Below are 24,144 nucleotides of genomic sequence, written 5' to 3'. Positions count from 1 at the left end.
TGAGGACAGAGAGCACTCCAGGTCTGGGGGGACAGCCAGAAAAAATGCCTGGAACCAAGAGATGGACTGTCTTGTTTGCTGGACAGCAGGGAGGCCAGTGCCATTGGATTGAAGAGTATGTGGTGGAAAGTAAGGTGAAAAAAGACTGGAAAGGTGGGAGGAGGCTAGGCTATGAATGGCCTTGAATGCCAGAGCATTTTCTGTTTGATTCTGGAGGTGATAGGGAACCGCTGGAGTTTATTGAGTGTGGTGGGGAGCAGGGAAGAAGGTGACATGGTTGGACTTATGTTTTAGTATAATCATTTTAATGACTGAATGGAGGATGTATTAGAATAGGGACAAACTTGAGTCAGGCAGACCCACAAGCAGGTGATTGCAGTGGTCCAGGCATGAGGTGATGATGTCCTCCATTGCACCAGAATGGTGGCAGTGTCAGAAGAGAGAAAGAGGTATACATGAGATGTTGCAAAGGTGGCATCAATAAGCCTTGGCAACAGACTGGATATGGGGGGAGGAGATGAGAGATAGTGACGAGTCAAGGATTAAACCTAGGTTTCAAGCCTATTGCCCCCAGCAATTATAGGAGAGTTAGAAGACAGGAGGATTAAGGAGAAGAGCTAGTGGGTTACCCTTGACAGTTATAGGAGACTTAGAATGGTCAGAGGGTTTGGGGAAAAGATAATAAGTTCCATTTTGGACATGCTGGTTTTAATATGTCTACTGGACATCTAGTTTGTGATGTCTTAAAGACAGTTGGATGTATAAAATTAGAGGTCAGCAGAGAGGTTAGAACAGGATAGGTGAATTTGAGAATCATCAGCATAGAGATGGTAATTAAATCCATGGGAGCTAAGGAGAGCACTAAGTGCAGTAGTATAGAGAGAAAAGAGAAAAAGACCCAGGACAGAATCCTGTGAGAAACCTATGGTTAGAGAATGTGAACTGGATGAGGACTGAGCAAAGGAAGCTGAGAAGGATTGGTCAGAGAGGTGGTAGGAGAACTAAGAGAAAATGATGTCCCAAAACTTAGAGAGGAGAGAGGATTAAGGAGAGGATGACTGTCAGTGTCAAAGGGTGTAGAGACGACAAGGAGAATTTGGTAACTAACAGGTCATTGGTAACTTTGGAGAGAGCAGTTTTGTGGGAATGATAGGGATCCAGATTGTAAGAGGTTGAGAAAAAGTGTGAGAGGAAAGATAGTGGAGACACTTGTTGTAGATGGCCTTTTCAAAGAAGATTTCAGTAGTATCCAAGCATCGAACATAACCAATATAAAGGCATGGAGATGGAAGTTGTGGGTGTTGTGCACAACGAACAGCAAGCAGGTCAGTTGGTCAACTTGTATTCCTGATAGGAATTTGCAAAGACGTAACTGTGACTATAGGTTATATACAGACATCTGTTAGAGAGAGAGAGAGACAGACAGACAGACAGACAGAGACCGAGAGAGACTCCATAAATAACTTGGTAAAATCCTCAAAATTAAATTGGCATATGCTTATAATGCACTATGAGTTCAAGCAAAACTAGTAGAGGAAAAGGCAACAAAGACTATTTTGGAAAATATATTTCAGGTGTATTAGACAAGAGAGGTAAAAAGTCTGAAGACAGTACAAACGGTGACACTAGATTTCAAGAATATCTTTCTTTCAGAAGAATGTTTGGAGGAGCTGTGTATCACAAGAATCAAATAACACAAACATGTTACATTTTGACAGTTAGGAAATGATCATCAATCTTTATGGTCAAACTGTTGATTAGTTAAAAATCGAAATTAGTATGAAAGAAGAAGAAAAATACATATGAGGCTAAGAAGTAATGTGTGATTCAGGAAACTTCAACCTGACCTATTTAAACAAGATATAGATGACAAAAAATGGGAAATGGGTAGATATTGAAGCACTGTGCCTATTTTCTAGTAAGTTTAATCAGTATAAATTACTTGACACAATTAGCAGACTACAAGAACCTAGAAACAGTCTCAGCCAGTAAACATTTGATCTCCGCCAAGCAGAGAGATTTGATACCCACAGGCAATATCATTTTAAAATATAAATTTGTTTGTAAAATCTTACAGAAGGTTATGGAAGATTATGAGCAGTCTCACTTCATAAGACATTGAGAATCAGTAGAGAGAAAAACAAGTTGTCAGAAAACTTGGCAAGAGGTCCGACTAAGGCAGATAATCCAGAAGGCATTTAAGGATGAAATTGGAAAGGGTGCCACACACAGACAAAAAAATGTAAAAGACTTGTCAGGGTTTTGGTAACAAACTTTCTTCATCAATGGCAGTGGAGCTACCACATTTGAACTCAAATATCTCTGATAAAATCTTAACAGCATTGTAAGGAAGTGGAAATAACCCTGACTAAAACAAATATGAGAAGAGCAGCTGTGCTAGACCAAGTGTATGTAGAGGAAATCCTTTCTAAGAGCAATACAATTTTAAGGGTATTATTGACAGTTGATTCTCAAGATGCATGAGAGTGAAGAAAGATAAACAGTTGCTTAGACAAAACGTCCTTTACCTTACTATTATCAGAATAGGCTGCTGAGAAAATAACAATAACTGCTAATTGCCTCCTTTACCATCTCCAAAAAAATTTTGAGAACAATCTAACATACTTTGGGGGTATCCGTGAACATTTAAGAGGGGACCCTTGAGCATCTAAGAGGTAGGTTTTTGCAAATGATAGTCTCTGGTAAACTACTTAATTGGTTTAGAAGTGTACTATACTATAGTATTGAAAGGGTACAGAAAATAGAAGAAATTCCATTCTGCTTACTGTTTTTGGATTATTTGAGAAAGCATTTGACTTAGTAGAGCAATGCCATCTTAAAAGGTTTTCTTCAAGCAAGATGTCTCCCACATGTCACAATTCCTACAAAATTGCTTGAAAGATGTAACAGATAAATTTGTTTAATAACTATATGATTATTATTATCAAATGAGGCATAATCTGAGAAGTTTTATCTTTCCTAATGTTTGCCACTGTCACAGAGGATGTCCAGCTCCAAGGCTAAAGGGTTCGTATAAATGAGGGCTTCCAGATGCTTCTATTTGCAGACAACCTTACGCTGATTGCATCAAATCTGTAAACTTTGCACACCTCATTAAAGGAGATTCATAATAACTTGCATAGCATTTGTTTATTGACTATAAAAGTACTTTGATTTGGTAGAGCAGTGTGCTTTAAAGGCACTCTAGTGGAATGTCTTCTATGCACATTTTGGGGTCATGTCCTTCAGGTTTCTAACAGTAGAGATGCCCTTTGTTCAATGATTCTATGATTGTTATTATAAAGAAAGACATGAAACATGGAAGCAAGCTAGCCATGGATGTTTGTCACTGTCATGGAGGATGTTGAGCATGGATTCTGTATGGAGAAGAGGGATTCTTTGTGAGTATGGGTGGTGATACATGATATGTAGTTGGCGGATAGTCTGTGAAGTTGGTGTTTCCTAGATTGGCACTGTTGATAGATAATGACTCGAGACCAAAATTGAGTACTAGAAGAACAATGTTCTGAGCTGCCTTTGGAAATTTGCTCAGTGCTTTTAATGACTAGATTTCTCCACAAAATAGTAGTTCTTTTTAATATTGGTATTCTTCTTGTGATTCTATATGACTGTGAATCATGGAACAAAGCAATCTGTAGCATTTAAGTTGCAGTTCACCAAAGGATATGAGTAGGCTGTAGCCTCTATTGCTAGTGAAGACTGGGTCAGAGAAGTGAGGTAAGGGATGTCCTCAGAGAGTTGTATGACTAGAAAAGGAGATAGGTCATCCACATGACAAGAATGAAGGATAGTGGATAGACAGACTCACATAACTTTAAAAAGTTTAGGAAAATACCTCCAGACATTGGGTAGAACCACCGTGTGGGATTTATGGGAAGACATGGACAAGAAAAGCATGAGGCGAGAAAGTGTGAGTAGGCTGTATTCTGTACTGATAGAAGTAGAACTACATGATGGCAGCATTGATTTGTCAGAGCACACTTCCTTAACATCCTTTGGATGGTTGTAATGCAGCAATATTGTCCCTGCTTTGTAGAGGAAGAAACTGAATTCTTCATCTTTAAATGATTTGCCCAGGGTCATGCAACTAACTCCACATCCAATGACTTTTCCACTATGCCACTATTTTCTTGAGAAATAAAGGTCTCTTGTATGCCAAGATGAAGTTGTGGAGTAAGATGTGAATGGAAGAGAGCATGCTTGCTTAATTTGTTTGTATTTATAACAGCATACTTTTTATTGTTATTGTGACACAGTATAGAGATGGCTTCTTTCTATTAACCACCTTTCTCACTTTCCCCTACCTATAAAACGAAACAAAACTAAACCAAACCCCTAGATCTTTTTGATGACCATTACTAGTTAATCATCGTGTACCTCAGCCTTTCTCCCGTCATGCACCTCTTCCTTGTAAGCCAAAACCTGAACTACTAGTTGGAAAATGAGATTTAGGTTAATTAGGGAAGCACAAATGTGAAGATATTTATTTATGCATATTATCCCTTTGTGTATATACCTATTTATGTACAATCCTTTTTGGCATTTTTTCCCCCACTGAATTAGATTTAAGGCTTAGTGGGCACTTGAGCATAAAAGGTGGATATTGAGGAATGTCCTTTGAGAGACAACTACAAATTACTGATAATTTCTTATCCTTTATACTTCTAATGACATTAAACATTAAATATCACAAAGTGGACAAAGCCAGCTAGTACAAAAGCTCTTATTAGTATGTTCTCACATACAAGATATTTTTCTTTGAAATTTTATCTCATCAGTATAGCAAAGAGTTTTTCCATGTTCTTTTCTTTTTTACTTTGTAGCTCTAGCTCCAATACAAAATGATCTTATGAAAACTTGTCATTTAAAATTTTAGGTTGCCTTCTTTGTTGTGATGACTGCAAATTGTTATTAATTGAGGAATTCACTTCTGAGCATTTCTGTAAAATTTTAATTAATGTCATCTGTGTATTATTTTGTCAGATTACTATTTTAATTAATTTCTATTATATATTTTCAGAGTTTAACATTATGGCATTTTGATTATTCAGATTAATGCAGTTTTGTTTTAATTATCTGTAGGATCCAGGACCACCCCCACCCTCTCCGTTACTAGGCTTGAAGCCCCTACAGTTATTAGAAATAAAAGCAAGGGGAAGATTTGGTTGTGTCTGGAAAGCTCAGTTACTCAATGAGTATGTGGCTGTCAAGATATTTCCAATACAGGTATGTTAATTTTTCGTTTTCAGTCCTATAGATGTTATTTTTTAAATACTTTTGACTACAGGGTAGCCTGTGCAACTCCGAAATGGTCTGGAAACAGAAGAGCTTTGACTTACAAGGTAGTTCTGCCTTGAGTTGTCTGAAGGCACTTGTTGAGCATTCTTTTTTCTGTTTCCTCATCTAGAAAATGGAAACAGCAGTATCAGCCTTCCTCTGTTTTTTATAGTGAGAAGAAACTTACAAAGATTTTTTTTTTTAGTTCTCAGCTAATAAAAAGTGCTAAGTGAAAGTGATGCCCCCAATATATCTTGTTGTCTTGGTAATTAGATTTCTTTTCCAATGTGATGTGTAATTATAGTCCAGAAAAGCAAACAATTTAGAGAAGAGAGTAGGTTGGCTTTCAGGGAAATAGCCATTTTGAATTTAAATGTCAAGCTAAAATTTAATTCAACAAACCCTTTTAAAAATGTCTACTCTATGCATGGATCCTTGCTGCAAGAGATGCCAGTAGGAATAAGATACCTCTGCTCTCTATTCGCTTTTGTACTTTAACCAAGAAGAAAACAATCCTGACACAATCATTCAACTTTAGATTCTTCTGTTTATGATAGAATATTGCAGCTATAGCACTTATCCATAACCTCTAATAATTTGCTTACCACTTTAAAAATTGGATTGAACTTTATGTATTATGCTGAAACTTATGACTTATCACTAGTAGAATCTTCCCTTTGTAGTCTGTTTCAAGCAGTGATGATCTCAGATCAGAATTTTTTGAGTGCCTACTGTGTGATTTGATTAATTACATTAGTAACTAAGGGCATACTGTGATAGTTCATTGAGCTTGGTGATGCTGTGTGAGGCATAGGAGAGAATGAATGCTAATCCTTAAGTACAGGGAAGGAACCTGGGACTACATTATAACTCTTTCTGGTCCAGCTGAGATAGTACACCTCATGTCTGCCACTCATGTTGATAACCGTAATTTAGAATGGAATTTATTTTTTGTTTAGTATCTTTGTTTTAATACAGAGCATTCCAAAGGTCTTAGTACTTAACATTTTAAAGCTTACTGAGTTGTTAAAACTGCACTTAAGACCTTTGGAACACTTTGGATTTCTCTTCTTTGTTCTCATTTATCTACCTCATCTCCAGTTCTGTGACATGTAATATATGAGGAAACATATCATATTTTTCTAATATTAAAGATGGTGCCACTCACAGTTTGGGCCAGAAACGCTGAGACCTGATCTTGTCTCAACCGCATCATAAATTTGTATGAGCAGGAGAAACACTAGTGTTTGCTAGTGGGTAGCTAAGCAGCTTACATTCACAGGTGACAGTGACAGTGACAGTGATCCTTTAAATGATCAGCTTAAATACAAGAGGTAATAATTTTATCCTTTTAGAGATAATACAAACTAACATTTCACAAATAGATGTTAGTTAAGGATTATTTTCATAATGAAATGGAAGCACTCTATTTTGATGTTTACTGAAATGCTGCCCCCTGTCTGTTTTAATTTTGGTGGTTCAGGTAATTATCAAAATTTGACTAGGAAGTAATATAGTTTGTAAGTCTTTGGAAAGAAAAAAAGAATGATTTTCTGTAAAATTGCATTGCAATTGGATCTTTTCTACTTCACAGTTTTTAAGGCTCTGTAAACCTTCAAGCTCCATAGGAGTTATTGTTCTTTAAGAAAGGTTATTCAGAATTAGGAATGATAAGGCCCAACCCTCATGATTCTCCAAAACCATGTAGAAATATGTACTAGAATCCCAGGATTTCTTGGGTTTGGATTGATATGAATCTATTAATATCATAATGCTCATTTCCAGAGTGTCTTAATACATACTAATGTGCATTAGAAGTTAGCTAGCAATATCTTGCTGCATATTAAACATATTAAACACTTAGTAGGTGCCAGGCGCTATAATAAGGACTGGGAATACAAAGACAAAGAGGAAATATCACTGAACTTACATTCTGCACTACATTCCTCTTCCTCCCTTTTGAGTATCAAACATAAGCTTTTTACCAAAGCATAATTGCAGCATGCAGGCATTTCTGATCACTTATAAGCTTTATTTTATATTAATTAACATGTTAATTAAAGCATTAATTATAGCATTTAGAGATAACTATTTTTCAGGTATTCAGAGTACAGTAATTCGGTCTTTGTTAGGATTTTGTTAATGTTTTTGAAAAAGAAACTTTTCCAATGCAAGTCTGTTTATTTTGGAACTTGTCCCATAATCATTTAGCTTAGCAAACATGTGCATCTCCACCTTTTGCATTAAATACTTTTTTTTTTCTCTTTCAGGACAAACAGTCATGGCAAAATGAATATGAAGTATATAGTCTTCCTGGAATGAAACATGAGAATATATTGCAGTTTATTGGTGCAGAAAAACGAGGCACCAGTGTTGATGTTGATCTCTGGCTAATCACTGCATTTCATGAAAAGGTAAACATTTCCAGTGATTCACTTTTATTTCCACAAGAAGAAATGTCTCAATGACTACTCACTTCCAGTGAATACAGTTTTGGTTGCAGTGAAATAGGCTATAAGAATTTCTTTGGAGATTAGACAGGTATTAGACAGCTTTTAGGAACTGCCAGTTCTGTTCTTCACATATGGACATTCTGAAAGTGAAAGTATAGTAGGTGATTTCCTAAAATTCATTTGAAAAAATGTAATTATTTTCCATACTGTTTTAATAAAGTGATGATGTTGCTAAAATATAGTATCATTAGCAAAAATTAAAAATGCTTATGTGTGTTGTTGGTTAGAGAATAGAAGAGAGGATTCTGTTTCCTGTCTTTTTCCATCTTCTGTCTATCTTCTATCTCCTATTTTCTTCTTTTTTATGTTTTCCTATTTTTTCTCTCAGAACATTTCCAAGCGACTGCTTCTGATAGCACCATTCGCTTAGTAATTTTCATCTATTATTTATGAGTCATTTGAATGAATCCTTTTATTCAGTATGACTTCTCTTTTCTACTTGTTCTAGTATGATGGCTAGAACACAGAACTTAGGAAAGCTTACCCCTCTCTTCTCTTCACTGTCCTGCATTTTCTGTGTCAGGCACCATGTTAAGCACAGGGATTGCAAAGAGAGGTAAATACAGTCTCTGTCTTCTATTAGGAGAGACAACTTTTGGCAGATAATAACAGAGATGCTTGGTGATGTTTCTTCTCAGTTTTACCATGTGTATAACTAGAGAAGACATCATCTAGTCTTCTACTCATCAAGATTCTGTGATAACTAAAGAAATTATATTGGCAAAATTGTTCATTCTCCAGTGGTGAGCTATTACACTCTGTGATACTGTTTCCTCCTCTATAAATGGGCTTGCCCTCTTCATTCAAGGATTCTGTAATTCTGTCTAGAAAATATATTTTTTAAAAGTTCTTGAATGTGCAATATTACAATATTTAAAAACCAGCTGGGGTATTGACATTCAGAGTTATCTAGCTCAGATCCCTGTTTTTAGAGATGAGGAAACTGAAGTCCAGAAAAGTCAACTAGGTCATCATACAAGTAATTAAGGGCACAGCTAGGACTATAAACTTGGATCTTTCGCTCTGTGTGCAACATTCCTTCCATTAAACCATTGTTGATTTTACTTTTTTGGGTCTTTTGCCTTAACATTTTAGGTATATCTTACCATTGCAAATAATAGTAAGAATTTTCATTTCTCTGTAATCATTCACTTAGAAAAAACACATAGAACATTTAGAAAAAAACCTCTTTTGTTTATATCCATTTTTAGAAGAAATTGGTAGCTTGTGTCTATATAAGATGTTAAAAGATGTAGGTCATCCTTTCACTAGGGGAGATTATGCCTCTATGATATACTAGAAAGTCTGAGTAGTGGCTGAAAATATGAACTACTTGATGGCCATCCTTCCAAACTTAACTAGGTTGGTGTTCAAAGACGTGGGGTGCCCGGGCCAGCACTTGGTAAAGTATGTGTAAGTTGGCACTCTGCTGGTCTAGGTTCTGTGATAAGGTGTCAGAGTAGAACTAAAGTGAATATTCCTGTATGCAACATTTAGAAATCAGAGCGTCCCTAGATAGAGGCCAGATATTGATATCTTAGATCACTGATGGAAAAAGGTAGGTAGAAACTTGAGAGGATTCAAACCATGCTAAAAGGATAACTTTCTAGATGTTGTCTGTTAAAATTATTTACAAGGTGCACCCCTTTTCCCACTTCTCAAGGGAAAAAAGAAGAATGTTTTGATTATATCATAGAAAAGCAAGAAAGAGAAAGAACAGATGGGGATAGCTTTGGGATTGCCCTGGTGTTACAGAATCATGTAAAACAAGAAGCCTGGGGACTGGGGTAGAGGGAAGTTTGAACAAATGGAGGGATTATCCACACTGATGAGATCATGAATTCATCTCCATAGTGGTGTATCTTTTATATAAAGTAAATGAAATATTTTTATTTTTTTGTCTTTTAGGGTTCATTAACTGACTTTCTTAAGGCTAATGTGGTCTCTTGGAATGAATTGTGCCATATTGCTGAAACTATGGCCAGAGGATTGGCATATTTACATGAGGATATACCTGGTTTAAAAGATGGTCACAAACCTGCCATATCACACAGGTAGATAAATCTATATGTTATTCTTAAGTAGTTTAGGACTTTGTAATATATTTGAGCTTCACCTTTAGATCAAATGTACTTTTTCCAAATTTTGCAAGTGCTATTATGTGAAGCAATTGATTTATATTAGCTTTTAAAGTTGGTTCTCAGTTTTGTTCAAAAGTATCTTGAGTAAACTATACATTAGCATTGTTAATGAATTTCACTTTCTTATTCTTAACTTTCTTTCAGAAATTAGAGGAATTAACATGTATTTGCTTTGCTAAAAAAAACAAGGGATAAATTGGTATTTTAACTTAAAAAATATAAATTAGGAATAATGAGATACACTTAAGAAAGGAGATTGTAAGCACTTCTAATTAATTCCCTGATAATCAGAATCATATAAACATTTCTCCAGCCAAGTGTCAAGAAAAACACTCCAAATCTTACTTTGTATACTTACATAGATGCATGTGACTAGAGGATTGTAGGTACGTTGAGTTGAAAAGAGAAGAAACCTTAGAGATCATTTAGTTCAGTCCCCCTCCTTATAGACTCTGAATAGCTTTTTGAGATTAGGGAACTCAAAGGGAATTTGGTGGTCAATGAATATACTAGTGAATCTGCTAGAGCTTTGTGAAATCCCTGAGTTGATAAAGCCAGTTAGGCCTTACCTTAGTTTGTGAATAAAAAAAAAAAATCACGGGCAAAAACTAGTAGGGAGTCTCTTGAAAGATTATAGAGATCCAAAATGAGCTTACTATAACTATTTCTGATCTCTCTCCCAGTAGTGCTTTTTGGTTGTTTACATGGATGTTTATTTTAATGTGAACTTGAACATAATAATTGTAAGAATATACTTATTCTAACCTAGGAGTTTGGAGATGGAGAGTGAGAGTGGCATAGATAAAATTTACACAGAACAGTACAAGTGTTTTTGTACCAGCTGCTTTAAGGAATGCTTTCATTTAATTAGTCACTTTAACAATAGGAATTTATAATTAACTTGTTGCTTGTTTTCAGGTTAAGCTTTATTTCATCTCTGTAAAGTTTGTACTTTCTAATTTTATGTTTAATGCTCCTGTTATGACTCTTATGGTCAAGTAATTTGTTTTAACTTTTTTCAAGTAACTTGCCTCTCTTTTTATTTTAAAGGGACATCAAAAGCAAAAATGTGTTGTTGAAAAACAATCTTACAGCTTGTATTGCTGACTTTGGTTTGGCATTAAAATTCGAGGCAGGAAAGTCTGCAGGTGATACCCATGGACAGGTGAGAAGAATGACAAAATACTTGTTAAAATAATTACATAAATTGGCTGTCCATTGTTTTCGTCCTGTCAGATGCCTTGGGAACTATGTCTCTTTTCTTCAGTGACCTTAAAAAGTTATTTGTATTAGTCTTTAGAATAAGGTGAATGTACATAAAAGGCCACGCAGTGAGCTTTCTCACGCCATGCCCTTTTTTAATACCATGATACAGAGTTGTCTCAGTCCTTGAATGGTTTAAGCTTATCTGCTCAGATAGCTGAGAGTGTGTCCTGTATTTAAAATTGGACAAAGGAAGATACTTTACAATTTATCTTCGTTAAAAAACAAACAAACCCTCCCTTGCTGTTTCAGCAGTTTTCTTGCAAGATCTCAAACTACTACAAAGCATTAATCATCAAAAAGATTTGGTCCTGGTTAATTGCTTAATCAATAAACATTTATTAAGTGCCTACTGTATGCCAGGCACTGTGTTAAGCACTAGTTAAGATGTAGAGAGGTTGATGAGTACAACAAATGATGTTAATATGATGTACAAAAGCAAACGACATAATAGACTAGTGTGTGATAAACACAAACATCCTAGCTGTTGGAGCACGGAACTCACTACTGGACAAATACTGGGGAAACTGGGAAGCAGTTGGTCAGTAACTAGTTCGATAAGCTGCAAATAGTTAAGTTACTTAGACATTGAGTGACATCATAAACAATTTAGATGAGCCAGGAAATTAACCTGTCAAATCAATGGACAGAGGAGAATTCATAACCAAATAAGAGATAGAGAGGGTCACAAAAGGTAAAATAGATAATTTTGATTATATAAAATTTAAAAAAAGTTTTTGCACAAAAAAACCAAAGCAAATAAAGCTAGAAGAGATGCAGTAAATGGGGAACAAAAAACAAAGTTTGCAGCAGGTTTCTCTGATAAAAACTTTATTTCTAAAACATAGAAATGATTGAAGTTTATAAGAATAAGCCATTCCCCAATTGATTAATGGTCAGTTAAAGAATATGAACAAACATGTTTAGAGAAAAAATCTCAGCTCTCAATAAGATTATGAAAAAATGCTCTAAATCACTAATAATTAAAGAAAAGCAAATTCAGACATCTTTGACATTCCATCTCACACTCCTCAGATTGTCAAAATTGGGGAAGAATGACATGCTGGAGGGGCTGTGAGAAAACAGATATATTAATTCATTATTGGTAGAGCTGTGAATTGGTTTAGCCATTTTGGAAAGCAGTTTTGAACTATGCCCCCAAAACTATTAAGCTGTGCATTCTACCCCAAAGAGATCAAAGAAAGAGGAAAAGGAGCCACATACAGTGGGAAAGAATTGGTTGTAGAAGAGGGTGCCCATCAGTTGGAGAATGACTACAATCTGAATGTGATGATATACTGTTGTGCTGTAAGAAATGATGAAGGGGATGGTTTCAGACATATGAAGTGGGAAGTAATACAGAATGAAATGAGGAAAACCAGGAGAACAGGCAGCAGTGGTATTGTAAGGATAAAGAACTTCGACTTGGCAACTCTCTTCAACCGCAATTCCAGAGGACTTAGGATGAAACATGCTGCCTGATCCCCTGTTAAAGAGATTGATGGATTCACAGTACAAATTGAGACTTATTTTTTGACATGGCCAAAACAGGAATTTGTTTTTGCAACAGGGGGGTCTTGTTTTTCTTGCTTTCTTATTGGAGGAGAGGAAGCAGGTAGGAAGGACAGAAAGCAAATGTTCATCTTAAAAACAATTTTTTAAAAGAATGACTAGGGATACGTAAGTCACTAGAATATCTCCACGGTTGATCTCCCCCTACTAAGTAAAATTAGCATGATATTATCATTTGGGGTTTGGTTTAATGGATCTTTTGGAATGAGATACCTAATGATATTTCCTTTTATTTGACTTGTTCATACTACTAAATGCATTATTTGCATATTGCAGCTGTTTTTATTCTTTTGGAAAATAATTATATTTCTCGCAAAGATTTTCCAGTGAAGAGCTTGTTATAGAAACTTTTAAGCCAAGGCACTCTGTTTCTCTCGCTTCTGTGTAAAGTAGCAGGCGTGGAAAACACCCGCAGTTTACGTTCATCTAATACTTGATGGCTTTATAAAGTACTTTACTATGAAAAAAGACAAAAGATATTATTGTTACTTTTGCTTTTGTTAACGTCTGTCGTTTTTTATCACATTCATTTTCAAATATATCCTTTCTACCCCTCCAATGAGCTTTCTCTTGTAATAAATATTTAAAAAAATTAAAAGCATAAAACAGAACTCATCATGGCTCATCCAAACTTGCCAACACATCAACTTCTTCTGACAATATACCCAACATTCCTTTCCTATAGACCCTTATCACTCTTCAGAGAAGGGAAGGAGTTAAACTTTGTCAGGAGAACTCAATGTATGTATGTATTGTTACCCCATTTTGAAGTGGAGAAAACTGAAGTGGAGAGGTTAGGTGCTTGCCTATGGTTACTGGGAAGATGAAGTATTAGTGCTGAGATCTAAACCTAGGCTGTCCTGACTTCAAAACAGCATTCTTTCAACTTATCCTATACCTCCTTTGTAAGAGAATGAGAGAATCAGAGATTCAGTGAAAGGGAATATAGTTTTAGTTCTTGACCAGTCACAAAGTGTTACCTATTAAAGTTCAGAAACATTAATGAACAAATGCTATTTGTTTTCAATATCTTTTCCAGGTTGGTACTCGAAGGTATATGGCTCCAGAAGTTTTAGAGGGTGCTATAAACTTTCAGAGGGATGCGTTTTTGAGAATAGATATGTATGCCATGGGATTAGTCCTGTGGGAACTTGCCTCCCGCTGCACTGCCGCAGATGGTAAGCAAATGTTGTGTCTGTCCTTTTTTAAGTATAAAGTATGTGGTCCAACTAACTAAACTTAGGTATAATATTCACTTTATTGCTACTTGCCCGTTTAATATTGTTTCCCCTCAGGATTTAAGCTTCCTGAGGTCAAGGATTGTTCAATTTCCCTCTTTGTATCCCTACTGTCAACCACAGTGTCTAGAGCATAGTCGATACTTAAATGCTTTTAAATGCTTGTTGAACTTATTCTTGAAGCTATAATATAGGAATTTAAAATCCAAAGTCATTGCTTATTACATGATCTAGGAAGGCACTGGTTTGTAAGATATTTCCTTTGCAATTGCTCTTGTCAGATACAGGGTACTGGTGGTATGTTAACTGCTGCCTTTGGGTCCTATGGGGGAATCATTCAACAAGTATTTAGTAAGCACCAAATAGACATTGTATTAGGAGCTGAGAGTTCAAAGTCCAGAGTCCAAAGAATGAAATGATCCCTACTTTCACTGGGCTTAAATTCTAATGGGAGAGAGAATTTATGTGATACATATGTGCACATACGTGTATATGCATGTATATACACATATACACACATACATGTGTATGTGTACACATGATTTATATATACGTATATATGTGTGTATCATGAATATAAATGGGTTTTTTGGTTTCTTGGAGCTTGGGTCTCCCTAAATTACCCAAGCTGGAAGTGGCTACTCAGTGGGCTTGGTTGCTGATTGCCCCGGAAGCTTGACCTGTTCCATTTGCTACCTGGGTTGGCTCACCCTTCCTTAGGCATCCTGGTGGCCCTCTGCTTCCAGAGACCTGACATAATCACCATGTGGATGCTGGACATAGTGTGGATACTCTTATCAACTTAGCAGCACATTATTATGTAGAGATTCTGAGCTCAAGTGATCTACCAGCTCCTTCCTCATGAGCAGCGATTGTAGGGATACACCACCATGCCTGAATCATAAACATAAGCACAAATAAAATAGATATATAGCATATATATGTCTGTATCCATGTGTCTATACACATGTAGACATATTTTTGTGTATATTAAAATGGGAACTATTTGAGAGCAAGCACTGGCTTGCTTTTCTCCTCATGATCCTCAGAGCTTAGCCCAGTGCTATGTGTATAACTGCACATTTGCACATGTTAGCATTTTATAAAAGCTTTTTAAATTAATTCTGTTGATGTTTGAGGTATTACAGTCAGTTCTAGATGCCACTTTTTGTAAGAGACATTGATAAACTAGAGAGCATTCAGAGAGCAATGTGACCACAATGGCAGAGACTCTGGAAAAGGTGATGAGGATATGCCCTTTGAGGAAGAGTCAAAGGAAGTGGGAATGTTATCCTGGAAAAGGGAAGATTATGAGAGGAAATACATTGTTAGTCTTTACACATTTACAGATCCACTAAGAAGGAGCAAACTTATTCTATATAGCTTCAGAGAACAGGAATAGGACCAATAGGCGGGAAATAAATTTCAGGTGATTGTAAGGAAAAACTCTGTAATGCAGGTGTCATACACCAGAACAGACTGTGTTGTCAAGTGTTGAGCTCCCTATGACTAGACATGGTCAATTTCAAGTAGAAGTTGGATGGCTACCAGTGATCCTATAGAAGTCCTTTTCTGGTGTAAAGAGGTTGGACTACAAGTGATAACTTGTGTTTCTGTGTACTGTAGTGTAGGACAAAAATTACCCCATTTTTTAGATTAGGAAACCAGCATTCATCAGTGAAGTGATTTCAGTGGGTTTTAGAGCTAGAAACAACCTTACAGATAAAGAAACTGAGGCCCAGAAAGGTCTTTCTCAATGTCATACTTGGTACTGCTAAGAATCAGTCAGAACTAGATAACGTTTTAGATTCCTTTTACCATATAAGAGTCTGTGATTATATCAGTTTTGCATATATTTGTTTAAACTTCTCAGATGAGATGTATGTCCAGATATGTGCACGTTTTTGTTATTAAGATTACTCATTGTCATTATATTGCAAGATCCTAACAAATAGTGACCCAGAAGTGAATAATGCTGTTTGTTTCAGAGTACTTGTAGGTGTGTTATTGAATATTTCCTATTGGTTAAAAATAGTAGCCAAAAAGAGCAACAAGTACCTGAAAGATGTAATTGGAGGTGATTTGAGTGTGTGTGTGTGTGTGTGTGCACGCGCGGACCAAGAAGTAGAGGGGTGAAGCCTTATCGATTTTGGAGAGGGCAGAGCTAATTTTAACCCAGATACTTTCTTACCAGAAACATCCCTATTGATGTCTTGGTGTAAAGGTGCATAGATGGGGGTGGAGGGTGGGGTTCAGTTGGGGTATTATTGCCTTTATTTAAATGATTAGATTATCCTTGTGTTGAATGCACACACAAGGAAAGTAATTCCTGATAAAATAAAATGAATAGGACATGAGATCAAGTCTTAAGAGAATTCTGAATGTAGAGATGGCAAAATTTGTGCCATAAAAAGTTATGACTAGAATGACTCCGAGATCCATTGATGTCATCCTGACTTTTGTCCTGACTTCCAGGTCAACATCCTAACTACGTAAGAGACATCTACACCTGGAGGTATCACTGGTGTGTCTGAAAATTTAAACTTTTTATCTTTCTTTTTAAATAAATTTGCTGTTCTGATTAATTATTTCTGTCAGTGTTACCACTGTTTACTCAGTCTTCCATATTTGAAACCTTGGGTTTATCTTTGATTTTCTTTTAATCTCATGTTTAGATTTTTTTTTCCCCAAAACATGATGATTCTGCCTGAGTAACATTTCTTACTTCTGTTTACACTGCTGCTGCCCTAGTGCGTACCATCCATTCAGATACTGTAATAACCTGCTAAGAGGTCTTTTCATCTCCACTCTCTTCCTACTCCAAAGAATTCAACATGACACAAATCTGCATTATGCAAAGATGTAATAATGTCACCCCTCTACTCAAAAAAACTTCTATGAACCCTTCATACATTTTGAATTAGGTTTGTATTCTTTACCTAGCCTTCAAGTCCATCCACAGTCACCCTACACTTGTAGCCTTCTCTCATAGTTTTTCCCTTATACATACCCTGAATTTCCCTTTGTCTCTGTGCTTTTGTTAGTGCTGCTCTTTATGCTTTGAATTTCCTTTTCTTTTTGTTTTCTCTTTCATATGGTTTATTCCTGTTTATCCTTTTAAAAAGGGATTCTTAACCTCTTTTTGGTCATTTCTTTGGCAGTCTGTTGAAGTCTCTGGACCCTCTTGAAAGAATAATATTTTTACATGCATAAAATAAAGCACACAGGATTACAAAAGAAACAATTATACTGAAGTGTATTTATCAGAGTATTAAAAAACAGCAACAGCAAAAAGCAAATTCATGGACCCATAAAGAAGACCGCCTGCTTTGAAGCATAATTAAAACGTTGCACCCTTCGTGAAGCCTTCTTGGATTTTTTAAAAATCTCCTCCGCCTGTACCTAACATAGCACTTTATTTGCAGTGTTCAAATGCATTTAATTACATAATACAACTTGTAATTTAGTTATCTATGTCTTCTGTGAAACTCTTAACCTGAGGTGTGATCATAGTGTCAAGGTGACCATGGATTCTACAAAGACCTTATTGGTTGTCCTACCAGGCTAGACATTTCAGATGGCGGCCGGATGATGAACTGAATAAGTTGCAGATCTTTGAAGTATAAATTAACTATGTTATATCTTCTACCAGATGCTGAGCTCTATTCAGGGACAGTGTCATAACCAGCACCTAATCTACATAATAGATGCCTAATGTATATAACAGACACTCCATTCTGTTTAACTGATGTTACTATCCTTGTGAAGGAGACCTAGTTGTTTGCCCACTTCTCATGTAATTATCTCTTGTCACTGAAGGAGTTCCTTGTAACAGTTAAAAGGATGATACAGAATGTGTTAAAAGTTTGTACCATTTTTTATGGAAGTCAGCATGACTTAAAATAACCTTATTTAAAAAATTGCAGGTCCCGTGGATGAGTACATGTTGCCATTTGAAGAGGAAATTGGCCAGCATCCATCCCTTGAAGATATGCAGGAAGTTGTCGTGCATAAAAAAAAGAGACCTATTTTAAGGGAGTGTTGGCAGAAACATGCTGTAAGTATCTGAAGTGAAATTGACTTGAAATTTCAATAAAATCCTTTTTCTCAAGGTTTTTATTTGGGAACACTTCTGAGAAAAGGCTATTTTGTAATAGTGATTTCCATACTGTATGATCACTAATCAAGTACTGGCAACCAAGTGACTAGGATGGACCTTTAGAAACTATAGTGGCTTAATACTATGATGCTATGGTCTTGTAAGTTTCTTTAGGAAAGGGAAAAATGAGGTTTTTTTTTTGAATGATTTTTATGCAGTGTGGTATGTGGGAGGTAGGCACTACACCAAACAGCACTTAAAGTGCCCTTGCAAGGAGACTTAAATGAGTTTTGACCCTGGGATATATAGGGTTAAATGGTCAGCCATCTCTGGTTTTTATTTTGTGTCTAGCCTAGGTATCGCGTCATAAGAACTTTGTTCCCAAGCTTTGGATCTGGGTGAGCAAGGGGAGTTTCTTTGCTCTTGAGGTCAGCTTTAGCAGTTTAAATGAGCTATTCCTGATCATTGGATTCAGGATGTTCACCAAATATTTGGTGGCATTTCTGTGGTACAGACTCAATAAAGCACATTGACTGACAAGTCAGATCTTGGCTTGAGATTAGAAAAACGACTTATTGAATCTTTTTCCTTTATTTTTTTTTTAAAGGGAATGGCCATGCTTTGTGAAACAATAGAAGAATGTTGGGATCATGATGCAGAAGCCAGGTTGTCAGCTGGCTGTGTAGGGGAGAGGATCATTCAGATGCAGAGACTAACAAACATTATCACAACAGAGGACATTGTGACTGTGGTCACTATGGTGACAAATGTTGACTTTCCTCCCAAAGAATCCAGTCTATGATAATCACACTGAGAAACAGGACTCAGAACTGGAGCTGCTAAGCTAATGAGACTGCTTACAGTTTAAAATGTTTTCTGTGTGAAACAGTGGTGAGTCTTTTGGGAATGGTGGTAAGGAGCCCCTCTTTGAAAAATGTGGATCCAAAAGACCTACTGCATTCCCTACATAGACTTGAAGGACATATGATCAAGTGAAGAGGCAAACTCAATCAAGAAACTTTTCAGATGTAAATGAAGAATGTGGCCCTCTATGGATCATATGGACCTGTCTAATCAAGCATTTAAAAACTGACATCAAATTTCTTAATGTCTGTCAGAAGACACTAATTCCTTAAATGAACTACTGCTATTTTTTTTAAATCAAAAACTTTTCATTTCAGATTTTAAAAAGGGTAACTTGTTTTTATTGCATTTGCTGTTGTGTTTATATCAATGACTATTGTAATGCCAATATGACACAGCTTGTGAATGTTTAGTGTGCTGCTGTTCTGTGTACATAAACAGTCATCAAAGTGGGATACAGTAAAGAGGCTTCCAAGCATTACTTTAACCTCCCTCAACAAGGTATACCTCAGTTCCACGGTTGCTAAATTATGATTGAAAACACTAACAAAATTTGAATAATAAATCAATCCATGTTTTGTAAAGACGTATTACAAATTCACTGTGTTATTTAAAAAAAAACAAGGGTCAGCTATGCTTTGTGCCAACAGGAAGTGGCCATTCCTAAAGCAGTGTTGTAAGCCTTTTCTTGTGCTAGCTCGTTTAAAAAAAGTGCTGTTTTTTGAAATGAAAACCTTAATGTCATTTCCCCACCTCCCATCCCCTTCTCCTTGTTTTTAATTTAAAGCTTCATCTTACCTCCAGTTCCCAAAATAATACATATACTTATTTTACTTAACTACTATTTAGGTTTGCTGTGTCTGAGGAATATTTGAAAATGTAAAGCATGATTTTTTTTTAAAAAGTGTTTTTTAAGTGAGCTGTGACACTGGAAAGCTCTTAGTTTTCTTATTAATTTTTTAAAATAGACTTTTTCCTATTTATGTATGTACAGTCTTAGTGTATTTTCTTTCATCCAGCAGTATGCAGTGCATTCTGTATCACTGTTTCAAGGATCACCTCAGGAAGCTTCATTACCCAGAATTCCTCACTCTCTGCTTTGAGACTTATAACTAGGTACACTTTTGCTTGGTGCCATCTTGTGAGAGTAATATTTGATGTCTGTGACGTGTAAAAGATTATCCTAGCATAAGTTATACATTTTAGACACAGATTTCAGATATTACTGCTAAAAAAAAATCAGGGATAACAAGTTAAGCTTATAACTTCAAATATGCAATGAATTTAGAGGTGACCAATGTTAACGCAGGTAGCATGGCCTAGCAAAACAAATATGACAATATTAAATAATTCCAAGATGAAGATAATCCATGGCTTATTCTCGCTAAAACAAATACACAAACCAAGATTGATAGTAAATAGGTGCCAAAGTGCTTTTCATAGGAAAGTGATTGGGTCCTCTTTCAGCATATACAGGCCAAATTCAAATATAATGGTTTCTAAAATCTGTAGATTACTGACCAGTGCTAGCCAGTATTATGCGATATAATTTTGTCAGACCTTTTTTAAAATCACGCATTAATTTTATAAAGGAGTTTTTTTTAATGTCACTATCAGGAGCTCACTGTGAATGTGTTATATTCAGATGGTTATTTAAGACCACACAGTTCATTTTACATAGGATATGCACTTAATCTCTGGGAACAATAACAAATTAATTATTTATGAGACTTAGGTCAACATACTCTAAGCAGGGAGGGGAAGAAGGGTAATAGCAATGTTGTCTGTATTGAACATCCCATCCAGAACCATTCTGTTTGCTGTCCGTCCCTCTCATCACTTGGGTTTTGTTGTAGCCATAAAATGCCCATTTCAATGTGGAATGCATCTGCTTTATGTGTTTTAGCAAACAAAGCAAACTGCTTGGGCTCCCTCCTGATTTCTTGATTTGAATTTGGTTTTGCTTCCATGTTCTGACACAAATCAAGAAGGGAACCCGTTGAGGAAATTTGAATACATGATGGAACTTTTTCCACCTTTTAAAGATTTAATTCTACTTGTTTTCACCGTTTAGCCCTCTTTTTAAAAAACAAACAAAAAAAAAACCACACACAACTAAAAAAACACCAAGGGGTATTATGAATGTTTGGCTAATGTGAGCACTAGAGGTAAATTTTATAAAACTCATTAGCAAAAATATATGATGTTTTTCTCTTCATGGTAGAAAAGAAATGAACCCTGTTTTTAGAACTCCTGGATATTGTACTTAACTGTAGTTAGCCAATTTTATGACTTGTATCCTTTTGAAAACTATGTTGGTAGTAAAATACTTTTATAACTAGTGAAGTAAGAATGCTTCAGTGACCTGTCCGGATTCCTAGTCATATTAAGACTTTGTTTTGCAGGGCATTTTGTGTTTGGTTTACAGTCAGTGCAGAAGTGGGCAAGCTAACAGAAGGAAAGTCTGAGCTTGGCCTAGGAATACTGAAAAAAAAAAAAAAAGGAAGATTGAAGAGAATGAAAATCCTGACCTTTGTTGTGGGGTTTTTTTGTGACCCTGATAACATTTTTCCTCATGTATATGGTGCTCCTCATGGCTCATCTTGTATTTTGCCTTTCTGATACCAAGTCAGACTCGCTGCTCTAACTTATACTCTTTACCTTGCCCAGATCTACGAAAGAGGATTGCTGTATGACCAACTGCCATAGGACTGATGGATTAACCAGTGTTTGGCTTTACTGGAAGTCTATGCCCTGCACAGCTCTTGTATGTATTTAGATGCTAGGAAGTTTTTAGCATGTGAAGTGTGATTACTATTTGAACGTTTATTACAAGTACCTTATGAATTCCAGAACAGAGACTGTGCCTCATAATTGTTGATCCCTTGAATTTGCACTATCCTTTATGGTGACATTTAAATAAAAAAAACAATCAGTAAAGAAATAGACTATCTTACTAAAAGCAAAATTCATTGTGCACGGAATTTTTAAAAAGTCACTCCTTTCCTTGCCCCCACCACCCCAACAAAATAACTTCTAAATTTATTCCAAAATATTGGTGGGGAAATATATACCCTGACCAGGTTCATTAGAGTAAATTGGTTACTGTTTAAGAAAAATGTTTCACCACTGATTTTTTCCACTTCCTCTTTTTTTTAAAAACCTTTTTAGCAAATTACTTTTTAGGAACATTTGGTATATGCATAAAATTATTTACTGATTTATGGGCAAAATGATACAAGTAGCATCCTTGATTGAACATCATTTACCTCAGATATCCAACCAGCAGTACGTTTTTTATGCAGTCTCAATCCATACACTATTTGTTACCTCTCAAAATATTGGTAAGCAATTATTTGAGCTTTACTCTCTGTATTTCTTGTCAGTGTTTTGGGCACAGGTTGTTGTACTACTGTCAAACTGTACTTGCTATTTTTCTGCAAGTATATAACAAAAAATACAAAAAAAAGCCCTACAAAACCCCACCCTGGATAAAAGTGATTGTTAAACATTGTAAAAATAAAATGTATGCTATCCTCGCTCCACTTCCCCCAAAGTTAAATAAAAAATAAGTGACTACTGTATGATTTGCATACGCAGTTTTTTTTCCCCCTTTAGCTGTATTGTGCTTAGAAACAGCTTAGACCTACTGATAGGCTTTTGGCACTGTATTTCAGAGATGTTTGGACATTCAGATTTTATAGAGGCAGGTGGGGGGGCAGGGATTTAAGTGGGGAGAGATAATATTTAGTACTCTTCTTTATGTCTTTCCTGTTCCCCCAACAAGTACTATTTTTAGCTCAGCTGGCATGATATTTTTCTCCTTAGGTGGAAGCCATTTGCATCTGACATAGGTCAAGTCGTCTTTTTAAGTTCAGATGGAGAAATGCTGCTTAAGGATCATGGCTATCAGAACTATAATGTGAATATTGTTCAGTAGAAATTCAAAGACTGAAGTCCAGTTATTTGTGCGGAGGCATCTCCTACCTGCTAAGCTAGTCTACTTTTTAAACTGTAGGGCAGTGAGACTAAGATGTAAAATGTTTTTGACCATGTTTAATACAGGACATTTTTAGTTGTTCATGGGATCATGCATTTACCTTAGCATTCTGTTCACCTCCCCTCCTCGTTTAACAGGGAGGTGATGACTTTCCTCACCCTCTGAAACTCCTCAGCATTAAGTGGAATGAAAATGAAGTTATCAGATGTTGTGTTTGTGTGTGTTCGTCCTTCATTGCCAAAGAAGACCATGCCATCAGAGAAATGATGACATGACTTGCACTGGACTTTGTTTGGAGTGAGGGAGGGCTGTGCAGGTCACCAGCCTCACTTCTGCTCCAGAGCCATCTGAATCCAGTGACCAGATATTCATTAGGATGACTGGAGATGACCCAGGATGAGGCAGTTGGGGTTAAGTGACTTGCCCAAGGTCACACAGCTAGTGAGTGTCAAGTGTCTGAGGTGAGATTTGAACTCAGGTCCTCCTGCCTCCTGCACTGGTGCTCTATCCACTGCACCACCTAGCTGCCCCTTGGCACATAGTAAGTAGTATATAAATGATTGTTCCTTTCCCCTTCTATGTATATTAAATTTGCTAATTTTGTTGGTAAGTTAATGATTTCTCTGTTGGTGTAGGCGTCCTAAAGTTGTGAGAGCAACAAGAGCAGAAAAACAACAAGTGCTAGAAGCTGAAGGGATTCACTCGCTTCACAGGCAGAGGCACCGAGACGTCCCAACCTGAGGCTTCTCTAGGGTCACACCCGGCTAGGGAGAGCCCTGACTGCAGCGCTGCTCTGCTCATTAGTGCACTGCTCTTTTCACTCATTGTTGCCAACAACTAGCATGCTGTGAATGTCTTCTAAGACCAACCAGGGCCAAACTTTAAAGATGGAGAAAAAATAAGACGGAGCAGAAAGGGTAACATACTTTTATTCTGACCTTTCTCTGTTGACTCACTTGCTTCATTTTATTGTGTAAACAACAGGCACAGTGAGATCTTGTGTTCTCTACATGGCAATTGTGTGATGATAAAAAAAGATGTGGTCTCCTTTGGAACATCAGTTATCAACAACTTCAGTCCATGTGTAGATTATTCTCATACAATTTTAATATAGATGGGAAAGGAGGAATATGGGTCAGAAGCTATTGATGTTCTC

General features: G+C 36.3%; 1 protein-coding gene across 3 annotated transcripts in view; it reads left to right on the top strand.

The window, feature by feature from the left end:
* Positions 1-19,572, top strand: part of ACVR2A (activin A receptor type 2A) — a 138,029-nt gene extending 118,457 nt beyond the window's left edge. For all 3 annotated transcript variants that reach the window (XM_072613161.1, XM_072613164.1, XM_072613163.1), the window contains exons 5-11: positions 5,104-5,247; positions 7,569-7,712; positions 9,720-9,865; positions 11,003-11,117; positions 13,827-13,965; positions 17,952-18,082; positions 18,732-19,572. In XM_072613161.1, coding sequence (XP_072469262.1) covers positions 5,104-5,247; positions 7,569-7,712; positions 9,720-9,865; positions 11,003-11,117; positions 13,827-13,965; positions 17,952-18,082; positions 18,732-18,926 — 1,014 coding nt within the window. In that variant the 3' untranslated portion in view covers positions 18,927-19,572. The remainder of the gene's footprint in view (positions 1-5,103; positions 5,248-7,568; positions 7,713-9,719; positions 9,866-11,002; positions 11,118-13,826; positions 13,966-17,951; positions 18,083-18,731) is intronic.
* Positions 19,573-24,144: the final 4,572 nt, after the last annotated feature.

Source organism: Notamacropus eugenii, chromosome 5, assembly GCF_028372415.1.
Source record: "Notamacropus eugenii isolate mMacEug1 chromosome 5, mMacEug1.pri_v2, whole genome shotgun sequence".
NCBI lineage: Eukaryota > Metazoa > Chordata > Mammalia > Diprotodontia > Macropodidae > Notamacropus > Notamacropus eugenii.
This window is presented reverse-complemented; position numbering and strand designations above follow the sequence as displayed.